At 36.7% G+C, this 12,841-nt stretch overlaps 1 protein-coding gene across 1 annotated transcript; it reads right to left on the bottom strand.

Moving 5' to 3' along the window:
* Window positions 1–532: 532 nt before the first annotated feature.
* Window positions 533–1,710, bottom strand: LOC131069329 (heat shock 70 kDa protein, mitochondrial). The gene is given in 2 exon segments (XM_059215882.1): window positions 533–1,151; window positions 1,154–1,710. Coding segments are annotated over 2 exon segments (1,023 nt in total). The 5' UTR covers window positions 1,656–1,710; the 3' UTR covers window positions 533–630.
* Window positions 1,711–12,841: the final 11,131 nt, after the last annotated feature.

Below are 12,841 nucleotides of genomic sequence, written 5' to 3' on the forward strand. Positions count from 1 at the left end.
TCCTGCAATCATCGGATTTCATGAGACCACATTTCTTCGATCAAAGCATGTCGTGAGATGACATTTCTTTGAATAATTCTATCAAACGGTTAGCATGCCTTGTGCATTACCTATGCTCCCACGATGCATTCATGTTTGCCATGGTGTATTGTCAACAGTTCACGTGCCACATCAATGCTTCCATGGTTTGCATTTGCCGAGTGACATATTTCCTTGAGGAGGTTTGTCAAATAGTTAAACGCCTTGTCTATGCTTCCACTATTGTGTTTCACGTGGTGTTTTGCCAAACACTCCTTGTGCATTGTCTACACCTCCACATTCTATAACATGTCTACCAGAGCAGCCATGACTACAACATCTGACGCAATCCCTCTCTCTTTTTATGTTTTGATGAATGTCCATACCATGGCCAAAAACTCCCATTTTAACACAGACCAAAAGGATGGTTGCAAAGTTGATGGAATTCGGCTATAAACTTGTCAATACATCTCTTTAGATAATTTTATCAAATAGTTCGCAGTGGAGTTCATATTCAACCTCAAGAGCATCTAGCCTTTGAGAGCCACCTTCAGAACCACCTTGAGAACCAGAAGAAGACCCACCAGATTGTTGGTTGATATGCTGGCCAATTTAAAAAGATGCCCTATTTGCCGCATCTATTTTTGTAGTGATCTCATCAACATTATCACTAGACATTTCCTTCTTCAGATCAGCTACAACTGACTCTATTTCAAAGACTATTTCTGAAGGAATTTTATCCTTGTGATCACTCAAACTCTTCTCTACACTATATATTGTGTTGTCTGCACTGTTCCTAGCATCAATTAGTTTCTTCTTTTCTTGATCTTTCTGAGCATGCAACTCAGCCTCTCTAACCATCTTTTGAATCTCATCTTCTGACAATCCTCCAGATGACTTAATTGTAATAGCCTTCTCTTTATTAGTGGCCTTATCTTTGGCATTCATAGTAACAATTCCATTTGCTTCTATGTCAAAAGTGACTTCAATTTGGGGCACACCCCTGGGGGCTGGAGGAATACCAACTAGCTCAAAATCCCCTAAAAGTTTATTGTCGGAAGCCATTTCACGCTCACCTTGCAATACTCTGACTCCTACCTGAGTCTGACCATCTACAACGGTTGAAAAACCTAACTTTTCTTGGTTGGAATTGTTGTGTTTCTGTTAATGAGCCTTGTAAAAACTCCACCAAGAGTTTCGATTCCTAGGTATAGAGGTGTGACATCCAAGAGTAATAGTTCCTTAACATCACCATGGAGAATACCACCTTGAATAGCAGCTCCCATAGCAACAGCTTCATCTGGGTTATCACCTTTGCTTGGTTGTTTGCCAAAGATCTCGGAAACAATTTCTTGAACCTTTGGAACTCTTGCCATTCCTCCTATGAGAAGCACTTTGTCCACTTGTTTTATTGAGATGCATGCATCTTTCAGGAAACTCTTGCAAGGTTCTTTGGTTCGCTCAATGAGGTAATTAACCCGATTCTCAAACTTTGATCGAGTTAAAGTAATATTTAAATGTTTGGCCCCAGATGCATATACTGTGATAAATGGTAGATTAATGTCCATCTGAGAAGAAGAAGAAAGCTCTACCTTAGCTTTCTCTGTAGCCTCACATAGCCTTTGCAAGGCCAACATGTCCTTGGACAAGTCAATGCTTTTAGATTTCTTAAATTCAGAAACCAAATAGTCAAGCAGATTTCTTTTTCAGAGGAGAATGGAGATTGCAGCAGAGTTAACTGGCATTAATTCTATCGTGCTTGCATACCGTAATGAGGTGACTTACACAAGATGCCCATGCTTCACATTCTGAGACAATGCAATACATATCTTGCAATCATTTCAATTGGTACTCCTCCATTTGCTCTGCGATGTATGGCCTGTTTGCACTTACCATATTCTTCAATTATAAGAGGTTAAGAATGCTCAAGAAGTGAGCATTTCTAACCTTCTTGACAGAGTGGGGTCCATGAGGTTAAGAAATAAGGTTAGGAATACTCACTTTTTGAGCATTCTTAACCTTTTTTTTTCATTTATGAGAGGTTAGAAATATGGGTTAGAAATGCTCAAAAAGTGAGCATTTCTAACCTTGTGCTTCAACGAGCTATCTTTTACACCTTGGAAACCATTTTTCATTGAGGATGAATCAAGGAAGAATTGCACTGATGTCTAAAGATGATTTTCTTATTGCAAATGACCAAACATATTAAAATAATTTAAAATATTAAATTATCATTTGAGAAATAATTTAAATATTTTAAATATATCGCTCTGGCTGGAGAAAAATGGCAGGACTTTCAAACGGTAGGGAGTTAGGTTCTAAAATTTGAAATATGTGTCAATGAAAGGGAAAAAGGTCCACACAATTATTTACACCTCATGATGAAGCCTTAAATGAGATATTTTAATCATTTGGGAGCAACAGACACTAAAAATTGAAAGTTTAAAATACGACAAAGTATGAACTGGGTTTAGGTGAAAGTTGGACATGTGATACAAAATGATGTTTAGATCCTGACTATCAATTGCTTTCCCTCAAATTATGCTAATTCTCAAAATTCTTCCATTTTTCAGATTTTGACTAGCAAGGACCTTGGATAACGTGCTCATTACCTACCCGTAAACACTCATTGGACCTTTACTCGACATTGAGATTGATTTGAAATTTAAATTTTAGGTATGCCAAATGTGGGGGCAGCAGATTGCGAACTAGATTTTTAGATATTTGAACTATTTGGATAAGACAAAGGAGGAATGCAATATATATTTCAAATCTTTCCTGGATATGTGGATTTTCAGTCTGGTATCCCCTGCTACCGGTTCTGCTAAAGGAAGTTCTTCCTCCTGTAAGTGGAAAAGGAGAGACTTTGTGTCTATCAATATCCTGAAACCTAAAAATTGCAATAATGATTAGAAAGAAAAAGATGTAATAATTGATGATCTAGAATCTCTTGTGGCTAAGGGAGAGTTAGTTGTTGCTGAGCAGGAAGTTAAAGAATCTGATGATGAGTCAAATTTCTTGGAGATTGTTGGCAGTGTTGATGAATTAAGGAAAATGGGTAAGATATGGCTGACTTTTGTTGAGTCTGATAGGAATGAGATTGTTCTGATAAACCATTTGGTCCAAAATAGTATCAAAATTGAAGATGTTAGTAATGTACTTTTAGAGTCCCTATGTGGAATTGTTAAGGAGAAATTTTCTGAGCGGTCTGTTGATGTCGAGGTTTCAAAAGACAATGGTGATAATGAAGAGGGGAAAACATAGCAAGGGAATATTAGATGGTTAGTATTCAAATGAAGCATTGAAACACATAAAACATAAAAAACAACCATTTATACCTTTCTATTTTTACCTCTCCCTCAGATTGAGATTGATGAAGTGGATGGTGAGGGTGCGCCCTTGATGCTCCACTTGATGTGATGCTTGCTTGATTTGGATGTGGATTGGTATCCTTTGCTCAACAAGATTAATGGATTGATATTTAGATTGGATTGTGATAGATAGATGAGGATCTGGATTAGAAGAGGATTGGATAGAGGATCATGAAGATATTATGATGGCTATGAAGAAGATGATTTGGATCAAGGAGAAAAGAGCAACATGACAATGCATGAGAAGTGGATGATTTGTGAGGAGAATAGGCTCCAATTTATAGATTGGAGGAGGCCAATGAAGGGCCAAGATTGTTTTGATCATGAAGGGTTGAGATTGATTTTAGATAGAAGGCATGGATCAAGGGTGCCTTGGGAAAATAAACAGGAATATAAAATTCCTTGGGAAAAAGGGGGGAGAAATTTGAATTTCAAATATGAGGAATTAAAAATTCCAAAATAAGGATGCATTGAGGGATTCAAAGAAATTTGAATTTCTTTGAGAGACTCAATGTTGATGTGACATGAGTGGGAATTAAAAATTGAGGGATGATGATAAGTATGATTATGAGAGATTCTAGAAAGATTAGTTAGGTTGAGTGGGATTAGGAAAAGTGATTTGTAGGAATCACATGTCTAGGTTAATTAATTAGAATTAATTAACTGAGAGGGTTTCGAGGAAATAATTATCGGAGGAACTTTAGAAGAATAGAGGAATAATTAGTTTATTTGATAAATTAATTATTGGACAATAGTGATAGAATTAATTAAATTAAATTTAATTGACACCGAGAAGAATAAGGATAACACAATTAAGTCAATTATATATGTTGATAGGCTTAAATTAATTAAATATTAATTTTAGGTGTCTACAGATAATATGTAGAGTCTATTGAAGGACTATGATGATGTGAAGAGATCCCTATCCATATGCATTTATGATATGCAAGACAGTATTTATAGTGCTAGTGGAGTCTACAAGTATTGTCTTTCATGGCGGGCAACTGCAATAAAGAACAAAGCAAATATTGATGTTGTTGAGAATGAATTAAGTTCATTAGGCAAATCCTTTGATTTTCTGATTGACAAGGATGGAGAGCAGAGGAAAAGGATAAATTCTCTTCAAGCTAAACTATTATTTCTGCAAAGACAGAGAGAATATTTTTTGAGTGTGTTTTGGAAAGTAAAGGAAATTGTTGAGGCAAAATTGGAGCACTTTTCAGCATTGCTTGATAGTGCAGTTGAGTATGAGCAAAATCCATTTGCTCTAGACAATTTTTCCCATGATGTTGATTTGCTAGTAGAATGCATAATTCTATTAGTTAACATTATATTGGTTGTGAATTCTTGGGAGGTTCTTCTTCCGAAACTGGAAGAGAGGTACAAGATAATTTTTTCAGAAGAAGAGCAGTTGAAAATTCCTTTGAGTTGGTATGCAATTTTGAAACTTTTTTTCAGTTTAAAGTGTTCATATCATTTTTCTTTCTTTTTCATCAAAGACACCCTTTGTCCTTGATGTGAAAGAAGGAGAAAGGTAATTGGAGAAAAGTTTTGGAGTAAGGAGATACATGAGTTAGGGGGAGTTGTATGCAGATATGTTTCTTTTTGAGTTGTTTTGCCATCAATGACAAAGGGGGAGATTGTTAGACTTGTGTGAATATTGTCATTGTTGTCATTAATGTCAAACAAGTTATTTGGTTTGGTCTGGATGATATATATGTGCAGATGATGTATGCAGTTTTTGGTATTGCTGGAAATTACGAATGAAAGATCCTCATCTTCAAAATCCTAAGCTATTCTTATTTTGTTGGTCTCGATATTAGTGGTGTTTTTTGGTATCAATAATTTCAGTTATGTCAGTTGTATCTTTCATGTCTTATGGTTCGATATCTGTGGTATGCAAGGTATTCATATTTTGGAATTTGGAGTTGCTATGCATGGAATTTTGTGTTTATGGGTTAGCATCTATGGGTCCCATTGTCCCCTATTCTATTCTGGTAATTAAGGTATATGCATCAGTGAATGAATTGTGTAAAGGAAGTTTGCAGAGATCTTGTAGTACCCCTACCCTAATTAGATTTTAATCCTAGTTTGACCTTGGCTGATTTACAATGATGTAGTGTTATAGTTAGATATTATGATTATTGCACGTACCTGTTAATGTGGTTTTTGTATCGATTCTTATGTAAGTTTATTTTTTCTCTTGATTAATGTTATTAATCTTGGGCTAATACTTTCATTAAATATATATATGTATGATTGTGTGACTCATGGTTGCAGGAGATTGCAGGTACAATATCGCATAGGTACGAGGTTTGTCTCCACTTGGATTCACAGGTTTGAGTGTTCCTCATTGGTCCTAAGAGATTGTATTAGGCGGTCGTAAGACCCTCATTTTACCCTAGTCATGCTCAAGTGAGCATCTTTAGTCGTCTGTCAGTATCCCCTTTGGTTGGGTGTCGTGTATCTGGTTGGCTTTCTTGGGTTACATGTTTTGCGTGTGGTAAATTAAGTGCTTAATCCTTAGTATTTAATTTGATTAAATGTGTTCTTTTACACATTAGTATTTAGGAGGCTCAATTAAATAGGACCCCTTTTTTGTGGTTAATCATTAACTAGAATTACTCAATTCAAGTTGGTAGCAAGTTCGATTAAATGGTTAATATTAAATGATAAATTTATTCAGTTTATGCATTTGAAAGGAAGGATTAAATTTTATTCGAAAATAGAAATATTTACCCTCTCTGGCATTTTGGAAATAGAAAGGTTAATTTCAATTAATTGAGAAAAATAATTTTTAAAGGAAAAGCAAGTTAGCATATTGAAATAGTATAAAAAAGAATGATTTTTTTCATTTTATTTAAAAGTAAATATTTTTAAATCCAAAAATGAGAATTTTGGTTAGACATTCTTCCATTTAACCTAGGTTTGAAAAATATTTTGGGGGATTATTTTTGGAGAGTATTTTTTGAAAAATATTTTTGGATGGAGAATTTTTTTGGGCATTTTGGGGAAAGAAGGAATTTTGGAGCTTGCGGGTTGGGCTCTCCATCAAATCTGTCTAGGATTGCTAAATAAGGTAGGCTTCTGGTTCATCTCTTTGGTTCCTTTGCTAAATAGAGATTTTTAGTTTTTTTTTAAGGTATTTGGTTGTGTTGTTGATAATCTCTCTCATTTTGTGGAAAAATGGAAGAGTTGTAATGAAATCACAAACAAAAATGCTCCTTGCTTCTTTCCCAACCTCCAAAATAAAATTTTGGTTGTTCTTATTAAAACTTGGTTAAAAACTCCTTGAATGTTCTCAGATTTAAGTTTTAATTTTAGAAAATTAGTTTGTTTTGGACAAGATTTGTGGAATGGATTGGATAAATGGGGGTAAATCTATTTTAGTTTGCCAATATGGTGTTAAATTGGAAACATTTCCCCTTTTTTGGGTCTGGGTATTTTGGAAATGTAAATATTAGAAAACCCATGGTTTTCTGGAAAATTGTTTTAAGTCTCAGTTGAGACTGTATTTTGAACTAGGAACATTTTTTTTTTAAGAAAAGAAATTAAGAAAAAAAATATATAAAATAAAATACCTGTTACCCCCACCCCCCTGATGTGGCAAGAAGACCCCACCACATGGGATGGCAGCCGACTGCTACCATATGTTAGTAGTGCTACCAAAGGTAGCAGAATGCTACCGTATGGTAGTGGACTGCTACCGTATGGTAGCAGCTCCCTTCCCCATATTTAGTCAAGGTCTAGTAAAAAAAAAAAAATTAGTCCACCTTTTACTCGGTCTGTGGCTTCTAAGCATTGCCTAAAGTCTGAGCTGGAGAATGATGATCTAGCAATTGAGAAGAGGGGAGAGATATCCTCCCCTTGAGGGCAATGAAATTTGTATCTTGGAATGTTAGGGGCTTAAATTCCCCTAACAAAAGATGTCTTATTAAATCTCAATTGGATTTAATGAGGTGTGATGTGCTACTTTTGCAAGAATCTAAGTTAAATTGTCAAGGTGTTGATCTGTTGTTTTCTAAATGGAAGCCTTGGAACTATTGTGTATCCCCCTCGATGGGGGATTTTGGGGGTTTGGCCTTCCTTTGGAAGGATATGACTATTGATCTGAAATTGGTTGGTTCAGCTCCCTGCTGGATGTTGGCTTTGGTTAGAAGTCATGTTTCGAATATTAAACTCTGGTTGTTTAATTTTTATGGTCCAATGTCAATCGGGGGTAAGAAAGCTCTTTGAGATTCCTTATCCCTCACACTATCCCCTCTTCATGGTCAGCTTGTGGTTTTTGGAGGAGATTTTAATGCCATCTCCTCTGATGATGAGAAGTGTGGGGAAATTCTTCCTAATAAGCGTATCTTGGAAGATTTTTTTGCTTTCATTTTAAATAATGACCTGGTGGATTGTAAAACTTTGAATGGGCCGTTTACCTAGACAAACAGGAGGAAGGATTTCTCACAGATTGCTGAGAGATTGGATCATTTTCTAGTGTTAGGCAATTGGATTTCCTCTATGTGGATGTGGTTGCTTCAGTCTTGCCTTATGTTGGCTCAGATCATTTTCCGGTTCTATTATCCATCTTTGATGACAAAGCCCCTGGTCATTCTTCTTTTAAGTTTGAACCAATGTGGTTTCATGATCCTTCCTTTTTATTGCTTTTACAATCTTGGTGGTCTACGACTTCGTATGTTCATGGTTCTAGGATGTTTCGATTTGCTAAAAAGCTTTCTTATCTTAAACTAGAAATCAAGAAATGGAATGTTTTTCATTTCAAAAACATTTTCTATGAGAAGGCTTAGATTCAGGAAGAGCTTGAAGCTCTTAATGATAGGGTTATGAATGGTGGCATGGATTCTGCTAATTTTCAGAAGCATAAGTCTTTGAATTCACAGTTAGAAGAAATCCTTTCCAGAGAAGAAATCTACTAGCTACAAAAATCCAGAGATTTATGGTTGAGTGCTGGGGATTGAAATACCAGATTCTTTCACGCCTCAACCAAGTTGAAACGTCAACGTTGCAGGATCTCTTCTATTTAGAACTCTGATGGGTTTGTTTTAACTGAAGAGTCGGATATTGTTAACGAGGGTGTTCAGTTTTTTAAGTCTTTGCTTTTAGAAGAGTTATCTATTTTTAGTGATAATTTTGCCTCTTCCATTCCTAAGCTTATAACGGATGAAGATAATGCAATGCTCATGGCTCCTTTCTCCATTCAAGAAGTCAAAGATGTTGTCTTCTCAATGTCACCAGAGAAGGCTCCTGGTCTTGATGGTTTTACTGCTCTCTTCTTTCAAAAATGTTGGTCTTTTCTTGGGGAGGATCTTCGTTTGGTTTTAGAAGAAGCTAGATGTAATAGGACTATGTTAAGATAACTTAACTCAACTTTAATTGCTCTTATTTCGAAATGTGAGAATCCTAAGTCCTTTGTGGACTTTCACCCAATTGTGTTATGCAACACCTTATATAAAATTATTACTAAGGCTATTTCATTAAGACTTGCAAAGCTCATTCCTAAAATCATCTCGGGTGAGCAGGGGGGCTGTGTCCCTGGTAGGGAAATGGCAGAAGGGGCTATTGTGGCCCATGAGATTCTTCATTCCATCTCTTAGTTATCTATTCCAGCTATGATTCTCAAATTGGATATGATGAAGGCCTACGACAGGGTAAATTGGCAGGCACTATTGTCTGTGCTCACAAAATTTGTGTTTGGGATCAAATGGGTTAAATGGATTCAGGCTTGTATTAGTACGACTAGGTTCTCAATAATTTTGAATGGTTCTCCATGTGTTTTTTTTGCCTCATCTAGAGGCCTTAGGCAAGGGGATCCATTATCACCCTTTTTGTTTATCATTCTAGCTGAAGCCTTTAGTAGAGCCATTTCATGTGCCAGGGAGAGTGGCATGTGGAAGGGGATTTCCATCCCTCATATGACCACGTGCCATACTCATTGTTTATTTGTGGATGATACTTGACTGTTTGGCATAGCTACTATGGGGGAAGCTCGGGTCATTAAAAAAATCATTTTGGATTATTCTTTGTTCTCTGGGAAAAAGGTCAATCAGGCCAAATCAAAAGTTTTCTTCCTTAATGTCTCCCCTCTGGTGCAAACCAGATTGTCTTGGTTTTGGGGCTTTTTTGTTGGTCAATTCCCTTGCAAGTATTTAGGGTTGTTGTTTTATATTGGCTCAGAGAAGCATAATTTTTGGGAACAGGTTTCAGGGGCTATCTCATCCAGGATTCTTTCTTGGTCTCACAAGTGGTTAACTTTTTCCGGTAAAATTGTGCTTATTAGAGTTGTTTTAAATGCAGTTCCTATCTATCTGTTATCCATTTTAAAGGCTCCGAAAAAATCTATGGTTGCCCTTCAATCAATTGTAAGATCTTTTTTATGGAACAATAATGTTAACAAGAAGAATAGGATCTCCCTGTTGGCTTGGGATAGGGTTTGTGCTCCTAGGGAAAAAGGAGGTGCTGGGATTGAAGACCTAGGTAAGCAGAACTTGGCTCTTGGTGCTAAGTTGGTTTGGAAATTTTATAAGCAGCCTACCTCTAAATGGGCATCCATTTTATCTGCAAAGTACCTAAATAATTGTTCTAGGGATCCTATCTTCACTGCTTCTTCTCTTCCCAAGGGATCTGTGATCTGGAATTTTATGATTGAGTGTAGATCTGTCATTTTTCCAGGATTGTCCTGTCTTATTCATAACAGTTGTAAGGCTAGGTTTTGGGATGAAGTTTGGAATGGCTTCCCTGTATTGTCTAGTCTTAGGGATTGGTCGCCCCCTATGTCCATCCTTAAAGCCTCCTGGGGCATTTTTGTGGCAGATTATTTTTTTGTAGACTCCTCGGGTTCCCTACGTGTGGCAAAATGGAAATCAGTTGATTCTCTTCCAATGGATCAAGATATTAAAACTACATTTGTGGATGAGCTTAAGAAATGCCTATTACTCTTCTCAAAGAAGGATGATGAGCTCATTCGGACTTCTTCAAAATTAGGGGAATATTCGGTCAAAGAAGGATATAATTTTTTGTCTTTAGATGTTAAAAGGGATGATTTGCCATTTAAGCTATTTTGGTATGCTGCCTATTTGCCTAAAGCAGGGGTGTTTGCTTGGTTGGTGGTTCAGAATAGAATTCTTACTGGCATGAGATTAGATAGTTTGGGTATTACTGTGGTTTTTCCTTGCATCATGTGTGGTGGGTCCCTTGAATCCGTGGATCATCTCTTCCTGCATTGTCCCTTTGCTAATCATTGCTGGTATTGGCTTTTTAACAAGTTAAATTGGAGGTCTACTCTTAGTAAGGACCTTAGATCTCACTTTATGAGCTGGCCCCTGTTATATCCATCTGCATTTTATGCTTGCCTTTGGATAATTGCTCCTTCTGTTCTAATTTGGAGAATTTGGCTTGAGAGGAACAATAGGATTTTTAAGAAACTTTCCTCCCCTCTACATGATGTGCTCTTTTGCATAGAGAAGTTGATTTCTGAGACTGTCTTGGCTTTCATCTATAAAGGTTCTAGCCTGCATAATACTTACACACCTTGGGACAATTGGGTGACCTAAAATTGGGCAACCTTGAAAACACTCCCTTTGAGTGGTGCAATTTCTCAACCATGACCTTTAGTAAATAGAAAGGAAGTGGTTTGGTTGCCACCTTCGGCTTCAAAAGTTAAATTGAACTTTGATGGAGCCTCTCTTGTTAATTCTGGTAAATATGCCATTTGGATTGTGGTCTCTGATGATAGGGCTGGTATCTTAAAAGCTCAATGTCAATGTATTGCCTATGGGACTAACAATTTGGCTGAACTTCATGCTCTTTCCATGGGTCTTGATTTGCTTCTTTCATTACATTTGTTGGATGTTGTTATTGAGGGCGATTCTCAAGTAGTTTTTTACATGGTTATGAATCTCTCTTCTCACTCCTAGCATTTAAAGTATTGGTTGAACAAGATTCTTGACTAGCTTGAGTTATTTAATTCCCTCACTATGGTGCACTATTTTAGAGAAGCTATAAGGTGGCAGACTTCCTGGCTAATAAAGCATTAGATGAGGATATCCAAGACTTGGTTGAGGTGGCCTCCATTTCTTTACCTCCTCATCCGATTTAAGTGGTATGGGTTATTTGCAGAAGCATGGCCTTGTGCCTTGTCTGGCGATTACATTCAAGCATGCAGTTTAATGTGGTGGTGTCTGACTCTTGGACATTACTTCATTATGTCTGCATTACTATGTGTAATCATAGGGAGGGTTCAGGTTTGTTCTTTTCTAAATGGTTGGAATTTGTGGTGTGTGGGAGTCTCTTATTATCATGCTATTCTCTTTGTTTTCACTCTATGTTTGTTTATTCTTACTCATTTGCAATAGATTGAACTTGTACCTCACTGGATGATTATATTTAGGCATACAACATTGTGACTGCATTACTATGTAATCTCAGTCTCCGTATAGATTTGCTTTTATTGCAAGATTAGTTGGGGATTTGTGGTGTGCGGAGGTAATTATATTATGCACGATTGAAATCTTCCCCACGATGATCATTATTGTTGTATGTCACTTGCTTATTCCTTGATGACTGCATGAATTTCATGTGTTTATCTCATGCTCATTATGCTCCACCGGTTGGCGTACTTTCAGTTTTTCCTTTCCAAGTGGTGGCAGATTTTTGAGTTTTCTTGACTCATTTGGGAGATCTCGCTTGTGTGGATATCTTGGTTTATTGCTTGCCATGTTTTTTATTTATGGCTATGTGCATCGTGTGGATATTGTCATCATTTTTTATAAAGGTGGTGGCTTCTCGTTGTTGTTTTGCACGTATCTTTTTTGGGCTTGCTTGAGGTAATAGTTATTGTGCCGACCTTTTGTGGTTGCATTGCTTTCTTATGATGACATTGAGCTCTTTATACTCCTATGCTTTCTCTTGGCTTTGCATTATCTTTCTTGATGGAATCAGTGGGTTACTGCATTTTTATGCTTCGCAAACACTATGATTTCCAAGACTCTTATGTTTTGGATGATGAAAAGCTTGGGCATCTGTTTCAAGTTTATTCGTTGGATTTTTCTTTGGCTTTTCGCAAAGTTTTGGGAAAGCGATGGCTGGCAGAAAGCATAGGTTGTTTTCCTGTTGATATTGCATCTCGGTTTCTCACTATCTGTATGGATGTGCTTCTGGATTCTGCTATGCTCAGGGTGATTTTTGATTCATATTTCAACTCCCATTTCTACACTACTGATGATTTGGACAGTGTATTATCTAATTACCATTTTGAATTTGGTGATTTTGAATATGCTGGTTTTATTTCTCATTCTCAGTTACTATCTTCCAGTTGGCATGGGGAACTTCTTTCAATTTTAAGGAATGGTTTGATATCTAACCCATATGATGATACATTATTTGCTATGGTAGCTCTACTAGATCATGTTTCACCAGATTGTTTGGCTGCAGCTATCAATATATTT

The sequence above is a fragment of the Cryptomeria japonica genome, chromosome 2 (assembly GCF_030272615.1).
Source record: "Cryptomeria japonica chromosome 2, Sugi_1.0, whole genome shotgun sequence".
NCBI classification, from domain to species: Eukaryota; Viridiplantae; Streptophyta; class Pinopsida; order Cupressales; family Cupressaceae; genus Cryptomeria; species Cryptomeria japonica.